At 35.8% G+C, this 18,114-nt stretch overlaps 1 protein-coding gene across 1 annotated transcript; it reads right to left on the reverse strand.

Moving 5' to 3' along the window:
• Positions 1–1,548: 1,548 nt before the first annotated feature.
• Positions 1,549–17,811, reverse strand: wdfy1 (WD repeat and FYVE domain containing 1). Its single transcript, XM_073862568.1, has 12 exons — positions 17,577–17,811; positions 16,687–16,754; positions 12,978–13,051; positions 12,677–12,731; positions 12,110–12,260; positions 11,595–11,707; positions 9,753–9,879; positions 9,535–9,640; positions 8,938–9,039; positions 8,581–8,717; positions 7,846–7,948; positions 1,549–3,324 (listed from the first exon to the last, which is right to left on the reverse strand). Exons 1-12 carry the CDS (start codon positions 17,711–17,713, stop codon positions 3,265–3,267), a joined length of 1,233 nt encoding a protein of 410 aa, XP_073718669.1. The 5' UTR covers positions 17,714–17,811; the 3' UTR covers positions 1,549–3,264.
• Positions 17,812–18,114: the final 303 nt, after the last annotated feature.

An 18,114-nucleotide genomic window follows, 5' to 3' on the forward strand; every position in this document is an offset into this window, starting at 1 on the left:
TGAAATGCAAACACGGATCACTATAATGGTGGTTTGTGGAAATTGAAACTCAATTGTGCCGTCAATTCTTTTCTCTCTGCACTCAATTGACAGTGCCGTGGTTGGATAGTGCAGATTAAGGGACGGTATTATTATAATAAGATCCCCTTCTGAAATCACAAGAGGAACCAAATTTCAATGATATTTTTTCACATTCTTGCAGAGAATGGTTTACCAAAACTAAATGAATGGGTTGTTCTTTACACATTTTTTAGGTTGATAAAAAGCACTGGGGACCCAATAATAGCACTTAAACATGGAAAAAGTCTGATTTTAATGATATGTCCCCTTTAAAGCGTAACTAAACCCCTGATCAGAGCCTGACTCCACCCACTGGCAATATTTGAAAAATGCAAGTGGGCAGACCCCAACGGAGATAGAGGGGACAAACTGAGCTTGTACCAAGGGCGTGGTGAGCTTGAACCTGCTTACGTAGGGTCGAACCGCTTATGTCACATATCAAATAGGAAAATTCAACTGCAGTAGCCACCGTTCAACCTGAAGAGGGCACCACTCAGACGTTTTTACACCATATATTGTAGCATTGAAACACTTTATACCCGAATGTCAAAAAAGTTACTCAAATTAACCAACAGCACTAATAAAGCCCCACTCTTACAGATCATTAACCAAAATAAGTTGGTTTAAGGTTTAGTTACTCTTTAAATACTGCTACAACCTGAATGGTTTCAGCAATACATTTCTAATATGCAAAAGGGACATTTCACAAGACTTTATGATGTAAAATAAATCTTTATTTACGAATGTAAAGTTTTAGCACTGTAAAACCTAAAAGTTAACTCAACTCAAACCATTTAAGTAAACCGGTTGCATTAGTTTTAAAACACATACATTTGAGTACTGTGAACTTAAACAAATTGAGTCATATGCAGTTATGCACTTATATTTAAGTTCACACAAGTGCATAATTGCACATGACTCAAGTTCACAGTACTTAAATGTATGTGTTTTAAAACTTAAATGGTCTAATGCAACCGGTTTACTTAAATGGTTTGAGTTAACTGTTAGGTTTTACAGTATAAAAAAAACCACAGATAATTTATTATATCATGTTAAAATGTGTCATTTTAAATGCAAATGAGCTGAACTCTGCACTAAATGGCAGTGCTGTGGTTGGATAGTGCAGATTAAGGGGCGGTATTATCCCCTGCTGACATCACAAGGGGAGCACGATTTTTTACGTACTTGCAGAGAATGGTTTACCAAAAATAAATTACTGGGTTGATCTGTTTCACATGATCTAGGATGATAAAAGCACTGGGGACCCAATTATAGCACATTTCATGATGTTTTTAAAATGTGTTTAAAAAAATTCTCTTTACTTTCCAACGCAGTTGCCTGAAGAAAACTCCTTTCACCAATGAGAAACCTTTCGGCACGCCCATTACTCCAAGATGCAGCTACCCGTCTCCTATTTTGATTTTGTGATAAAATAAAAATGTTGGAGATTCTCTCTATTAGATACAAAACACAACAAGCAAACAACTGTAAGATACAGCATAGAACTTTTATTGTAATATTTCATTCAATCTCTGGGCTGAAACTACCAACCCGCATAAGAATTACGTCAGTTTTCATATTAGCAACAAGATATACCCCGTATGAAAAATACAGATGTGTGAGCGTACCAACATTACAGCTCAACTTTATATATACTGTAGATAGAGAGAGAGAGAGAGAGAGAGAGAGAGAGAATACTTAATTATTGAACTAGTGAGTAAAGTAAGTCTTAGAAAAATTACATAAAAAGAGTTATTTACAGTTTTAGAGTGATTATTACAAGAACAAAGAAAAAAACAACACATTTAAGTGTTTCCAGTGAAATGTTAGATGTGTTTGTATGATTTTAAACCGGATCATGACTGATGCGACACCCTGAAGTCCCAATTTAATGCGGATGTCAATAGCAATCAAAAACCTCAAACACAAAAGAAAAGTAATTATGTTATCATTTAAAGAAATAAAACCTTAATTAAAACCATTAGGCTTTTTTGTTCATTAAATGTCACAATTATAAAAAGCTAATGGTCGAAAAAGGTTTTCTTTAAACAAACATACATATATTTTATATCAAGGTAAGGTATCGTGTTTTTTTGACAGATAGTTGAGATACAAACTGAATGTAGGTCTTGCAGCACATCTTCATGGTCTTTATCTGCCAGACAGGCAGAAGTTTAGTATTTTTTAAACCTTTTTCAGTATGACATGTATGTGTACAACATAATCTGCTTTCTCTTACATCACTCCAACAAGCCTTACATTTACTTCCTGCTCGCTTTCTGCAAAAAGCGTAAATGAGGAAGGTTATCATTTACAAAGTGCACAATGAGAGACGCATAATAAAATAGAAACGTCGGGCATACACAAGCCAGCCATTTACAACACACAAACAACCGTGTTGTTGCACAAATGCTTGAACGTTAAGACACTGCAGATGTGACACAGGAGAGACAAAAGACGTTTTGTAAGTTGATTAAGGTTTAAGTTTTTAGTAAGTTAATAAGTGCTATAACATGTTTTAAAAAAGTAAACACTAAACATTATTTTAGTAACTTAATGCATTTAATAATACATCTCCACAGACTTATATGCTATAAATAATATTAACCCAAAACATCTTTAATCTTGGTCGACACTTTTTACCCGGTTTGCAGTGTCACTTTTGGGCAAAGCAACTTAACTAGTCTTGTCTTGATGGGAATGTCCATGCTACCATAGTTGCCATGGAAACATGAGGGGCAGTTACTATGGGCAGTAGTGGTTTTTTAAAGTCAAACAGGGATAAAGAAGTAACAGGATGTTGGATGAAGACGTCCTTTGTTTAAATAGTAATGGTGGGCACAATTTGTAATATGTAAGCATTTAGTTTGGGAAACATCCAACACACACACACACATACTGTACACACACAGAAAAAGAGAAAGGGTGCAAATATTGTGCTTACAGAAGTACCTTGAGTTCACGTTCACTAAAATCCAGGTCATAAGAGTCGACAATGACTCTCGTTCAGAGCAGATGTGGTAAAAATCTAAGACTATCCAAATAAGAAACAGACATTCAGGTACACACTTCAGCGGGACTGTCCGGCAGACTCCACAGGTGAAGAGAGACAGAATTAGGTAGGTGAGCGTTTTCATCATGACCGCTGGTCCTCAATAGGTCTTCGCCGGTGGAGTGCTGGGCGGTGGATTCAGAAACAGCCAATCAACGGGGAGAGAATCCTGCTGCTATACTGCTGCCAATCACCTGCGTCATATCCCAAATCTGCACACAGACCAATCAAATAATTATTTGGGTTTATATTATATTATATTATATTGGGTTATCAGGCTGCACAAGGATTAATCGCAACTCAGAATAAAGTTTTTTTGTTTACATTCATATATGGGCCATTCTACCGAATTCGTGCAAATTGCTGTCCCGGAACCAAAAAACTAAATTAAAAAGCATTAATGTAGGAAAATGTTTGATAATAAAAAAATATAAGCAAATACCAATCAACACCCAAAGTAATATTTGAGGTAGCGGCAGGCTTTATATATAAAATATCATCATTTATATGGTGCTTTCAATTGAGAGGTGGTTGTCCCAAACCCCAATGTCTGAATTTCAACATAGGAAAAAAAATATGAAATAATTTTTGTAATTTTTTTTATCATTGTTTTAAGAAGTATCATTTTGAATACTTTTGTTAATTAAAACCAAAAATATATTTATTGAATATTTTCAGTAAAAAATCATGTAAAATCATGTAAAAAAACACTGTCCCGCATTTTCACGTCACTACCGAAACATTGCATAGTTTGGTCAATAATATAATAATGCTTTAAGCCACTCCCCTCCATTTTGAACCAGAAACTTTGTCTGTGTCTCTCTCCCTTGTGGTGACATGGTGATAAGATCAGTCCCATGGTTTTGAAGTAAATGTGATCAAAAGTTTGGAAGTCAGTGTGTGACATTTATGAATGTCACTACCGATCACACGTTTTCAACGATTAATTAAGTTTTTTTTATTTTTTCTACTGGTCATTTAGGTTTTACTCATGTTTCAATGTTGAGAACTGTGCTAGTTAACTACGTACTGATTAGCATCTTAGCAGTAGGATCAAAGTTAGCTTAAATCGTCACTACCGAAACAGTCACAACCGAAACATTTGTTGACATTTCGGTTGTGACGTGATTGTTTCGGTAGTGACAAAATGACACTTATTTCTTTATTTTAATAAATAAATAGAAACTTTCAAGTGCACATATATTCTTTTTCAGTACAAATAATTTGTTAGTCATATTTCTGTAATGTTGTACGTGATTTGACTAGGACTACAAACTAAGATAAAATGAACTAGGCCAGATTAATTTAATGAATTCATATAGTAGAAGCTTGACTCATTATTTATATAAATGAAGGCTATATGATTCTACCTCTGGTCTCTAGGAAAACTTTCTGCGCTAATTTAGCGGGACTTTGACTGATTGCTTTATATAAATGACATAACAGATAGCACTTATCAGTATCATTGTAAATTGACATGTCATTGTTAAGTGTAGACAGGGCAGGCTCACACTAATAATGTAACTGTAAATATCTTTGGTTAATTTGTACAGATAGCTACATAGAGAGAGGAATCACCAACATGCATAGACGGAAAGATGAAAGTAAATCGGACAGACTGAGAGAGCCTATTTACTTGAGCCGATACTTATTTTGCTCACTTAGTGTACTTGTAACATTTGGCATCATCGTGTCATCTTTATAAGTCTCAATTTAAAAAAGTAACATTTATTGAACTTAAAAAACTATATTTCTGTGTGTAAATAATGCCGAAAAAACTCTGTGAACACAGCAGCCACAAATCGGCCAATGCCAATACACATAAAACTCGCAAAAAACGGCCGATATATCGGTCTATCACTAGTTCTTTTATATGAAAATGTATTCAACCTACCTCAAATCAAATAAATAATTAAGTTTACTTCAAACTCCAAAAAGTCAAACTCAGCAACAAGAGAATCAGTTAAGGAGGTTTAGAGAAGTTAGAATGTGTAATGGAAAAACAGGCACACGTGTGTACACCAACATTACAGATGGACATGGGTGCACACACACCAAATTCTGTAGTTTATACTGTGGGCTTGAAGTTTTATATGGACATACATTGTCATCTTTTTCTCAAGAGATGTGAAAATCAACACAGCATCTTGCATCCCTTCAAGGTCTGAACTATCCGCCATCTCTTCAGCGTCATTTCAGTGCAAAGTGCTTTTATGTGGTGTTGCGTTAGATATTCTTTGTGCTGTATGTTTTGACTGCATAATGCCAACCATTTTTGACTAACTAATTACTTTTTTTTACACAAAATATGGACAATCCAATATGGTCGTCACTACCGAACATTTGATGTCACGACCGAAACAAATAATGTTCTGGAAAAATAAAATAGGTTTTGTTATCAGAAAAGATGACATAATTTTATTTAGTTAGATAAAAATTTAAACTAAAGAATCCTTGAATTTGAAAACTGTATCAGTGCATGTATGGCAATTACAGAGAAATATTGCTTTCAAAATGCATTTAATTTGATGAACCACTCTTATAGTTTTGTTAAAATAATATTTCTAACCAATTTACCCATGACACTGTCTTTAAAAAAATGTAAAAAATATATTTAGAAAGTTAATGTAAAGAAAATCAGAATAGGCTATTAAAAACCTAATTTTTATATCAAATGTTGTTGTGTTTCGGTAGTGACAAATTTTGGGAAAGAGAAAACATTTCGAAACTGTATAAAAACATGCTAGGAAATTAAAGTGTCCAATCAGTAGATTAATGTTCCTTAGATGTTCTACTATGTTTATGACTACAAAGCTTGCAGGAAAAAACACACTTTTTTCAAGAAGTTTTTAAGTGTCAATTTGCACCAATTCGGTAGAATGGCCCATATAAATGTGTGTGTTTACTGTGTATAATATTATGTATTATACATTGTATAATACGCGCTAGCTTCACAAAAAAATTCTGCACATGAAGGTTTCGCGTGAGCACATGAAAGTTTCGCGTGAGCACATGAAAGTTTCGCGTGAGCACATGAAAGTTTCGCGTGAGCACATGAAGGTTTCGCGTGAGCACATGAAAGTTTCGCGTGAGCACATGAAAGTTTCGCGTGAGCACATGAAACTAAACTTTATTTCATTTTTGCTCCATGTCCCCTTAGGGCAGTGCTTCTCAATTATTTTCTGTCACGCCCCCCCTAAGTAGTAGTAAACATTTCGCGCCCCCCCAACTCTCCGCCGCGACTGTAAATAGTATAATTTGTCTATAAAATTACACATCTGCAAAACATTGTATCCTTATTAACATTGAGAAAACACAAAAAGAAAACAAAAAAAGAAATATCGATCAACTTACAATAACTTTATTAAAATTGTTTTTTAGTCTGTAACAGAAAAGACTTAAAATGCATCAATTTGCCTGAAATAAAAAAAAAAATCAATCCTTATATAAAGTATAATATTTTTTGACCATTTGATACTGAAAAATTAAATTAAATATAATCAATAAATAATAATAAAAAAATCAAGTGGCTTATCAGCGTGATTGGGGTGTAATGTCTTTAAGTGACGGTGCAAAAAAAATCACTTCCTGAAAAAGTATTTTCCCCGGGGGCTCGCGCGCCCCCCCTGGTGTCGCTTCGAGCCCCCCCTGGGGGTCCCGCCCCACTATTTGAGAGGCACTGCCTTAGGGGCTCTGTAGCTATCGGATGCAAATCATGGGTTTGAAAATATTTTGTATTTGGAAAACGGATTGGACAAACAGACTGGCAGAAAATCTTTGCACACTAAAAATCACTAAAGAAGACTAAAGAAACACTAAAGACTTTGACTGTTGCCATAAGCTTGATTTTTATGTGATATTGTTTTGCCTAATTATTTATTTTTCTTTATTTTAAAAAGTGTATTTTTCTCATTTTGTTTTTGTAAATAGCCCAATTGGGACAAAGATTGTGCCTTTTTTAAAGAGTATATTAAACGTTCATGTTATATATTTTGGTTGCAATCGTAAGTTATTAACTCTTTCACTGCCATTGACGAGATATCTCGTCAATTAAGAGAAAAAAAAAGTGTCTCTGAAGAATTTTCATGTTAATCTGCAATACAGCGACTATCCAATTTATGAAAAAAAACTGAACCCAAAACGTAACTTACTAATTTTAAACTCTGTGTATGTTTTGATAATGTTCTGAATCTAATATCTAACAAAATTCCTTCACAAAAATGCAATTATTTCAGATTTTTGCTAAAAAAATATTTTTAAAAGAAAATACCCATATTTAAGAGTTTATAAGCAGAGAAAAAAATATAGATAGGATGAAACGTTTTTTTCCGGTTTTGTTTGTTTGTTTGTTTGAAATCAGGGGGTCTATTCTTTCATTTGATTTGTATGTTTTTATATATTTTTAGAAGAAAAAATTCCCGGAAGGGGGGGCAACTTTTCAAAAAATGGCTGGTGGTGAATGAGTTAAAATGTAACTTAACTAGGCACGCAATATTAAAGTATCGATAAATTAATTGTATCGAATCGTAACTGCATTGAATAAACACTTGATGTATCGGCAAATATTGCATCATCATTGGAGATAATCTATATTGTATCGTACCGCAATAAACTGTCCGATTTACACCCCTAATAGATAATGATATGAATATATCGGCTAGCCCTTATAGTATTATTTCTGAACATACACAAAATCACAAAAAATACTAAAAGCAAGCAAAAGACTGTGTGACCTTAACAACTCGATCGCTCCCACACGTAACCATCAGTCCACGACTCGGGTCCATGTCCATGTGAGCGATGTTGTGTTTCCCCTCATGAAACGTGGCCAGAGACACTCGACTGCATAAACACAAAGAGATCAAATTTAATATTATTAAAAAAAAAAACATCACGTTTCAAACAGAAAACAAAAGAGAAATGCAGAAAGCAATAATCCAGAGGTGCCCAAACTAGGGCCAAAGTTGGCAAGCTATAACCTTTAATTTGGAAAAATGAAAAAGGAAAAATGATGGGAATTAAACATTTTCTAATTAAAAAATTTCCAAAATTTAACTTTTTTTATTTGTACATTACAAAAATGTAAATTGAAAAATAAATGCAAGGATTTTTTTTAATGAACATGCATACTTGAAAGTGTTTAGCATGCATCACAAAACTCAACGAACTCGGGTACTATGGCTAATAATGAAGAGATCGAGGCAGTGGCACAGACAAAAGGAAATTAAAAATGATTGGCAAAATTATAAATAAAACTGCATTAGTTATGCATAAACAAAGTAATGTTTATTTAATTATTTTTTTATATATAAAAATGATAAATCATGGCAACTTTACTTTTAATATAACACAGCAAAATTAACTTTTGGCCCACTGTCAGGTTTGAGTTTTGGTCCTTTGTAGGAAAAGTTTGGGGACCCCTGCTATAGACGGTCTCTGTTAAACTGTTAACAAGAAAGCAATAAAAAACTCGATCTTCTTCTTTGATTGTGCCGTAGCAGTCGTCACACATGCGCACCTGGAACTCGAAACCCATGATGGGGTACGTGGAGCGTTTCGAACTGCATTTCCCACAAATGGCCTTACCGCACTTCCTGCAGTGATGCTACAGACACAAGAATGATGTTGACTATCATTAAAGACAACTTGTGCAAAAAGTGCAAATGTATCTATAGTTGGCTGAACTTGGTTAAACATGGAGCACTTTTATAAACTGAATTTATATGCAAGACGCGAGACATATTTGGGAGTGTCTTTGCAGACTTCAGCAGGCACAGATTTTTGCAAGCCTAAATTTGACTCAAAATCTATTTCTCCTTGTGTACCTGTCTGAGCCCCAGGGTCTTAGTGTCCCACATCTGTTTAATATTCCAAAAAAACGGCTGTTCGCATTTCTGACAGGAGTCGCTGTCCAACCACTGCGGCGCCTGAAACAAAGAGTTACAAAGAAAGATTACATCCTTCTCCGTGACATTTAAGTTTCTGGTCGGCATAGAAACGAAAGCTTACCTAATGACTGATGCAAGGGTTACCATGGTAACTTCAAGAAAACTTTGGACATTGGTCCACAATTAGACATTTGGCACATGTCTCATACACGGGTGTGCACAAAAGAAATGTGCATCATTTTTTTATTTTTGTGATCACCATTATGCTAAATCGCTATTTCTTTTAATTCATTTGTGTTGTTGTGTACTTGTGTAAGTGCGTTGTTATAATGATTATGTTTTAAACAAAATTTACTATTGTTCATCGTTAAAGTTTAATTTTAAATTTAATAAATAACTTTCCAGCATGTGATCAAACATCCTTCAAAAGACATCATTAACATTTTGTGAGCTCATTTTATCTGAGACCAAATTTTTTATTAAACGGTGTCAATAAAGGTGACTATTTGTCTGTGTGTGTTTATTAATAATGACCTCTTCACGAGTCGTGTCCATATTCCACACTGTCATTCCTCCATCAGCAGAACAGGATACCAGCTGATGGGTCAGCGGAAGATACCTCAATGCCTGGACCTTCTCACTAAAACATGAGAGAAAGATTTAAGTTTCCTGCATCAAACATGAAATAATCTGATCTCACTATTTCACGTGCATATTTATAATAATATGTGCATGTGTTTGGGGGTTCTTACTGATGTCCCTGTAGTAATAACGTGCGACCACGTCGCCCACCGATGTCCCACATGATCACGCTGTGATCAGATGCTCCAGAAAACAACCACCTCTGAACTGGATCCCAATATAATGCGCCGATACTACCTACACACACACACACACACACACACACAGTAAGAGAAAGAGAGAGAGACATGGTTTCATTTTTATGCATATGTGAGGGACTGCGTACACTGCGTTTTCATCAAAACAGTACACCGCTGGGTTTTTGTAACCTGATGTTTGTATACAAAGGTTGCACATGCGCTTACAGGAGAATGTTGTATGTAACCCAGAAGTGTAACTAGTTCCTAAGTAAGTAGTTACTGTAATTTAACTGTAACTTTTTCTTTGACAATTTAAAGTCTAACTTTAAAATGCTTATTTTTTTTAGTGATGGAGAAACAAAGCTTTTTTCCAGAAATAATTCACTGTTTCGAAGCGCTCAAACACCTACATATGGCGCCACCTGCTGGTGAAAACATTGTTAAAGTGACAAAATCTCAGTCGCAACATTTAACACTTCTTACAAAATAGTTGCAAAGGTTTTTCTAAAAACATGTTTTTAAGAAAAATTTATTATTTAACTTAATTAAGCCATTAAGTAAAAGTATATTCTGTGTTTTTAGTTTTATTTAGGGCAAAATTATAGCGTTATCTGTCTGAAGGATGAATGTTTTATAAAAATGTTTTGCTTAAATCATGTGACTTGTTTGAAACACGCTTTAAACCAATGATTCAAAACAAAAGATTTGTAAATGTTTCGAGGTTTTATTAAGCAGCGTTTCAAAATCGCCCATCACTAGACTTTGGCTGTTTATTAATACTTAAATAGCACATAGTAATGCCTTATTCTGCAAAACCTTATTCTACATCCTTAACCCTCCCCATTTACTTAAAATTAAAAAAATTTATATGATTTATTCGAGCCATTTTAGGCCTATCCTTGTAATAGGATTTAGAAAGTAATCAGTAATACGTAATTAAATACTTTTTGGAGAGAGTACCATATTTTCCAGACTATAAGTCACACTTTTTTTCATACTTTGGCTGGTCCTGCGAGTTATAGTCAGGTGCGACTTGTAAGTCAGTATGAATTACTTTTGACATATATGAACCAAGAGACAACATGAACGTCTACAGCCGCAAGAGTCCGCTATATGCTGCTCCTGTATTTATGTAATTCAATGAATTCAGTGATGTGGAATGACGAGCCCATTGGCTTGTTCTGATCATTTAGCCTTCCAGGTACGTCCAGTATGCTATTGTTTATTGTGTAAAAAACTGATAATATTACTGTAACGTACAGACAACTATTCAGGCAGCTGTTCTGTGTGCTATTGTTAAGTTGAATAACCTTTCAAAATTAAATGTCTGTTATTTGGCTTGATTTTGTGAAATCATTTTCTAAATAAATGCGACGTGTAGTCCATTGCGACTTTCGTTTTTCGTCTTCATGACGCATTTTTGATTGATGCGACTTATACTCCGGAAAATATGGTAATTTGTGAAGTAATCTAATTACATGATTGAAGACGTATTAAGTAACTAGTAATTCATTACTTTTGAGCTTACCCAACACTGTGTGTACACGTATGAGTCAAATAAACTATGCTTTGCAAGGCTGTGCGTTCGACGGTGCACGTACGTTCACACAGACATAAAAAACTAACTATACTCCGGACTTAAGAAAACACATTCAGATATGTGTGTGAGAATGTGTTGGTGGTTACAAAACCATAGTATGTGGACAAAATGGCACTAAATATCCTAAAGTTAACAAAATGTATTCAAGTAAACGTCTAATTTTTGTATGTTACCTTCATGTCCTTTAAGCGTGGTAATGACAGAACACGTCTGCTCATCCAGTTTCAGTAAAGTTATCAGACCTGAATAATCTCCTACAAACACATGCTGGGTATCATTATCGTATCTAAAAGTTTTGTTAAGCAAACAACATCAAACTAAGCTAAATACAAAATCAATGTTTGGTCGCACACATGTCTGGTTGATGTGCCTTTTACAAAGAAACGTGTCATAAAATAATCTCTGACATTTGTAATAAAGTCCAAAATCATATAATGTAAAAGTACGTACCGAATTAGATGAAGTACCCACTGCTTTATTGTTAAAACAGTGCATTTTATATAGCATGTCTGGGTGAGGTATGAATACATATCGGACATACTTGCTTTCCACCATGTTTTCATTGTCTTGACCAAACTTTGTGTACTTATGCGTTGTTTAACAAGTACAATTAAATACTGCTTTTCAACAACTATAATGTATAAAACTAGCTGATTTGTGATGCATGGGTCGATCAGATAAAGGATACTGTAGGCAAGATGCCCATGAGCCGAAGCTGTGACGTCCCAGCATAGCGCCGCTCTGTGTACTCATCCAGCTGACGGTCTTATCATGACCTGTACTGATCAACAAATGAGACTCCAGAGAGAAGAGCAGGTCCGACACGCGGTTCTGATGGGCTGCACACAAAAACACACACGGCTATGGTTATGATCAAGTTTTGAATGTAGAGATGCTTGTGTGATGATGTCATTGGGATGTGGGTCCTTTCTAACCACATTACAGCCTTTTCACTTTCCCGGCATTATCCGTTTTTTCCAGACTCGATTTTTCCAGAACTGCTCTGACTCATTTACTAATAATCATCTCGTGTTAGTGTATGAGTGTCTAGTTGCATTACCCCAAGGGCATGCTGGGAAAAAACAAATGATTTGTGAGAAATTGGGCATGGCCAAAAAAGGATACAGTAGTATGCGTATGTTTCTTTCTCAAGGACCCAGGGCACACAGCACACACGTGAGAGAAATGCAACAGTGTTTGATGTTTTGTGTAAAGCATGTACGCCGATTTACTTCTCATAAGCATCTGGTTTTACCTGGGTATGTTTTTACATGGTTCATTTTGTTGAAATCGTCTGAGATAAGAAACTCCTGTGAAATTAGAACAAAAGACAACATTACAAAACTATACAAAATACACGTGGCGTGAAACAGGATATGAGATGAGTCGGAGTCATTTAAGAGATTTGTGCACCGTAACAGAGAAAACAAAGTCAGTTTTTAATTAACTGACATAAATATATTTATCTGAGATATATTAGGGTGTTGGGGGAAAAAAAAGTAAAACAACCGGTGTGGATGACCAAATGTGTTGTTTTGGCCGATGGTGACACTTACCACAATAGCTCCATTGTCCTGCCCTATGAAGATCCTCCTGCTGTCGTGATGATATGACATACATGAACAAGGAGCTGGAAAAACAGAGATTACAAATTAAAGCATCACATTAATAGTGCATATATAGGTCATGTTAAAAATGCAATGCTTCAGGGGGAAAAATGTGAAACATAAAACTACTTAGTCAGAGTGTGTAATATTAGCAGAAAGAAATGCAACTGCAAAAACTATTTCCCAACACAAACCGTTCTGCCCTCAAACTCATGTGACTGACTGAGACAATTCCAGATATGTTTGATAGCGCCACAAAACCACAGTGTTTTCACAATCAACCTGGGAAAGGGTTTATAGTCTTCTGTATATTAAACTGGGATAGCATAATGTTTAGATATAAACCACAGTAATCTTACAACAAAAAAAAGTGTCATTGTGAGGATATTGTAAACACATGAATTCCCATTAGGGCTGCAGGATATGGCAGAATATTGCAAACATGCATATCGCAATAAATCATGACCGTAGCCAACTATGAGGTCTTTTTCATATTAAAAAAATTAACTTGAATTTCTCTAAAAGAGTATTGTTATCCGTGTATGCAACTATACGTTGGAAAAGTTTACTGTATAGTTAAGTGTAAAATGACGGAGATTGACATAAGCCACGAGGGCGTGGTTGCAGAATTTGCAGTGTTGCCAGATCCCATTAGTGTTTTAGCAATTGATGTGACACTTTGGGATATTTATAAAGTGATGATTATGTGTAGGTTAGTGTTAGTGATTTCTCTAAATTAAAGGAAAACAACACAGTTTTTCAATATTTTACTTTGTTCTTTCCTCAACTTAGACAAATGAATACATCCCAATCTTTTTTCAATGCGTGCACTTTTAATCTTTGTACAACGCTTCTTGAATGTGTTAGCATTTAGCCTAGCCCCATTCATTCCTATGGCTCCAAACAAAAGTTTTATTTTGTGCCACCATATTTACTTGTGTAACTACTCATGTAACAGTCTTTAAATAGGGAAAACGTATGTTTGGTGGCTTCTGAATTCATCCCTGTTTGGATCCTAAGGAATGAATGGGGCTAGGCTAAATGCTAACACATTCACAAGGCGCTGTACAAAGATTAAAAGTGCACGAATTGAAAAAAGATTGGAATGTATTCATTTGTCTAAGTTGAGGTAAGAACATAGTAAAATATTGAAAAACGGTGGTGTTTTCCTTTAAATCTGAACTTATTTTGTTCTTTATGGCCTTTTATTTTTGTTTGTTTTTCATACTAATATCTGGCAACAGTGAAAAAATTGACTGTATTAACCCAGTGGTTCTCAAACTGGGGGCCGCGAGATGGTGCCAGGGGGGCCCCAGTTTTATGACATTTTATAAAATACATTAATTTATTATGAATTTTGTGTAATTAAATAACAACAAAAAATAAGGCTACTACCCAACAGCACTACTTTGTATAATTTAATGTTTTGTATAATTGAAATGTTAAGTTTGAGAACTGTTTTTCGGCATAAATTTTCTTTGGGGGGCCGTGAAGGAATGCACCGTACACAAGGGGGGCCGCACGCTGAAAAAGTTTGAGAACCACTGTATTAACCTAAATAATTTTTCAAATCCTAAAATAAATAAATTATTTTAATACTTTAGTGAAAGTTTTAAGTTGATGCAGATTGCTGAGAGACCGTGGTGAGACAGAGAGAGAAAAGAGGTCTTTTTCCAGATTTTTTTTAAAAAAATAAATCCATTTAATAATTATTCAAGTTGATTTTACAAATTAAAAGCATTATTGTTTCATGTATCGTACATCGCATAATTTAGAAAGTTATTGCATATCGCATTTTCTTTAATACCGTGCAGCCCTAACGGTACATTTACACAGGGCGTCAGCGTTAACAGAGACAGGGCGCAGTTATGCTAATTTGAAAACCACACCCACCGGGGGAAAACAATCCAACCGTCTCCATTGACTTTGTATTGCTAGAGGCCGCCTCCTTGTCATTCCTGGCTTATAACAAAAAACTGAATAATGCCTAAAAGCTGCTGTGTGACAAGGTGTACAGCTAACAAGCCAAAGAACCCAGGAATAAGTTTTAATAAGCTGTCGAGCTGTAAAACCCAGCCTTTAAGAAGAAAAAGTGGATCGCCGACTACGTTTCCCCCTAGTGACGCATTTCTACTAATAGTAGTACTATGAAAAGTTCCTGTTTTCCACTTTTGTGTATTTAAACGCTCGTTTTTTTGGGACGACAGCTTATAAAAATATATTTCTTGGCTTGTTAGCTGTACATCCTGTCACACAGCAGCTTTTGGGCATTATTCTGCTTTTTGTTATACGGACAACCGGCACATCCGGGAACTTGACTGTAAATTTCGTCACCGCCCCTTTTCAGGGGATAAAAAAGCAGCGCTTCCATTGGCTTCCATTCAAAATAGCGGAAAAAAGCAACGTTTTTACACAGCCGGCAGGCGTAAATAACTTATGAAATCACTCAGATTAAACATGTTGAGTATTTATCTGTCCATCCTGCCTGCCATAGACTGCGAAAGGTACATTAACACATTTAATTTGGTCAATATAAAAACATGTCCCTTTCATTCTCACAGCGTCAAATTTTGTGTAACAACGCCATCCAGTGATTGCTGGAAATATCGCTAAGCCAGTTAGTTGTATGGCTGGACGGAAAAGTGCACTCATTACTCTAAATATAAAGACATAATAAATAAATACGAAGTAACTTTCAAATACGAAGTAAAATCATTCACTTGCTTCCCTGTTGACTCGATGAGGTACGAGTAAATGTCCGGGTAAGACACCTCTAGCCAATAGGGAGCGTTGTTACACAAATTTGATGCTGGGAGAATGAAAGAGACATGTTTTTATATTGACCAAATTAAATATGTTAATTTATCTTTCGCGCTCTGTGGCCGGCGGGGTGGACAGATGGGTGCTCAGCATGTTTGATCTGAGTGATTTCGTGGGTTCTTTGCGCCTGCCGGCTGTGTACGAAGGTTGCTTTGTTCCGCTATTTTGAATGTAAGCCAATGGAACGTCTAGTGCGATTTCCCCCAAAAGTGGGCGTGAACCTGTTCAGAAACATTCTATGACGTTGCGCCGGTTGTGCGTATAAGCCTGAAATGACAAGGAGGCGGCCTCTCGCAATACAAAGTCAATGGAGACAGATGTATTTGATTTTCAGGTTATGACGCGTTGCACTCTGTCTCTATGCTTGACGGAGGGTGTGTCTGAAGCTTGGCTAACAGCCAATCACAGTGGTCGCAACACATGCTTCTTCAGTCTTGCATGAACGTAATTGAGTGGCTCTGCACTAGGTTATTTGCATAAGGCGATCTGATTGGCTAAAGCCAGCGTTGGGACATGAAAAGTTGAGAAATGTTCAACTTCTGCCACAAGCAATGCCAGTGACGTGACGCTAACGGATCCACAATTCAGTTCGGCGACGCATGACCATTCAAAGCAAATGTGAAGCGTTAAATCTGACACCCTGTGTGAATGTACCGTAATTCGCATCATATAGCTCTGATGCAAGAGCAAAATCTTTACGTTTACTGGTGATGCTGGCAAATGTGCGTGAGGTAAGAGAAGATGGTACAGTTGATATGATAATAGAAGCGGTTACTATAGCAACCGTACCATACTATAGCATGTAAAAACTGTGTGGATGGGTTGAATTAAAACTTACAGGAGACCGTGTGATAGATGCTGGGCCAATACTGTCCACTGTCTCTTTTCAGCCAAACTCGAATAGTCCTGAAACAAACAACAACAACAAAGTGTGAATTTTATAAAGATTTAATATCAGGTGTCAATCACTACAAAAGGACTGACCCAAGCAACACAAAAAGTGACATACATACACAGACACACACATGCACACATATCTGCAGATGCTTCTCTCAGTTCCTCTCCTTTCAGTTCCTGCTAAAATATCATACATATCACATGTACAAATTTGTGTAACTGATACTGAACAAAATACATGTAGGTCAACAACAATCATACAGTGTATGCATTACTTAAAAACACATAACCATCCCTAACACAGTTTATCTAAGGCTTTGGACATGAATAAAATAAAATATATATGCTAAAATGTATTAGACAATCAGGAAAAAAATAAATTCCTAAAACCTCAGATTGAAGTCCTTATATTTAAAATACAATTCAACAGACAAAACAAGACCCATGGCAGTACCACACATAAACACAGTAAAGCATCATTAACTACGCATATCATAGTATTGATGTCTACCATGCCATAATAAAAAAGTAGTATAGTATACTTCAGTATCCATATTTAAATGCTGTAAAATGTAGTATATTGTAGTATTAGTACACTTTGGTAATGTATACTTAGTATTCTGTAGGCATTTTCTAACCTAGTGTTTTGATAAACTGTAGTAAACAATCCTTTATACTTTAATATTTACAACAACGGTAAGGTTCAAACACACTAAACACAGTGAATAGACACTCATGTTAAATAAACATAATAAAAATAATATACGCATCAATGAAAAAAATCTGTGTTTAGAGAGTGTAATAGTGTTGTCATGTATGCAAATATGGTACCTATCCTCTCCGACTGTGATCACTCCGTCCTCTTTCGGGATGAGCACGGCGGCGTTCACCGCGTCGCTGTGACCCTCGATCTTGTTGAGCAGGACGGGTCTGGAGCTCTGAGGCCTCGAGTGAATCTCCGCCGCCATCGTTGTTTTCCTCCTGCCGATGATCTCAAGTCAGCTGAGCGCTGGCGAACTTCAATCGCAACCGCCCGGAATACCGTAAAGATTCGTGAAAACGCGCATATGAGCTGTGTTGGACTTTAATAAGGCGCTGCGCAGACCAATTGTAGTATGACATCAACGTACCGCGAAAGCCGTGCTTTCGAATCGATCTCGCGGTACTTTTGTGTCATACGGAAATCTGTCTGCGCCGATATTTTTTACTAAAGCTCTTTGTTTTACTTTTGTTTACAAAATGTTCGTTATAAATAAACACACCTTGCTCTTATAATATTCTAAAGTGTGTCTGATAAAAAAAACAACACAAACTCTATTGGTTTATACTTAAAATATTATTAAAACCATAACCTGTTTACAAAGCCATT

This window comes from Misgurnus anguillicaudatus, chromosome 24 (assembly GCF_027580225.2).
Source record: "Misgurnus anguillicaudatus chromosome 24, ASM2758022v2, whole genome shotgun sequence".
NCBI lineage: Eukaryota > Metazoa > Chordata > Actinopteri > Cypriniformes > Cobitidae > Misgurnus > Misgurnus anguillicaudatus.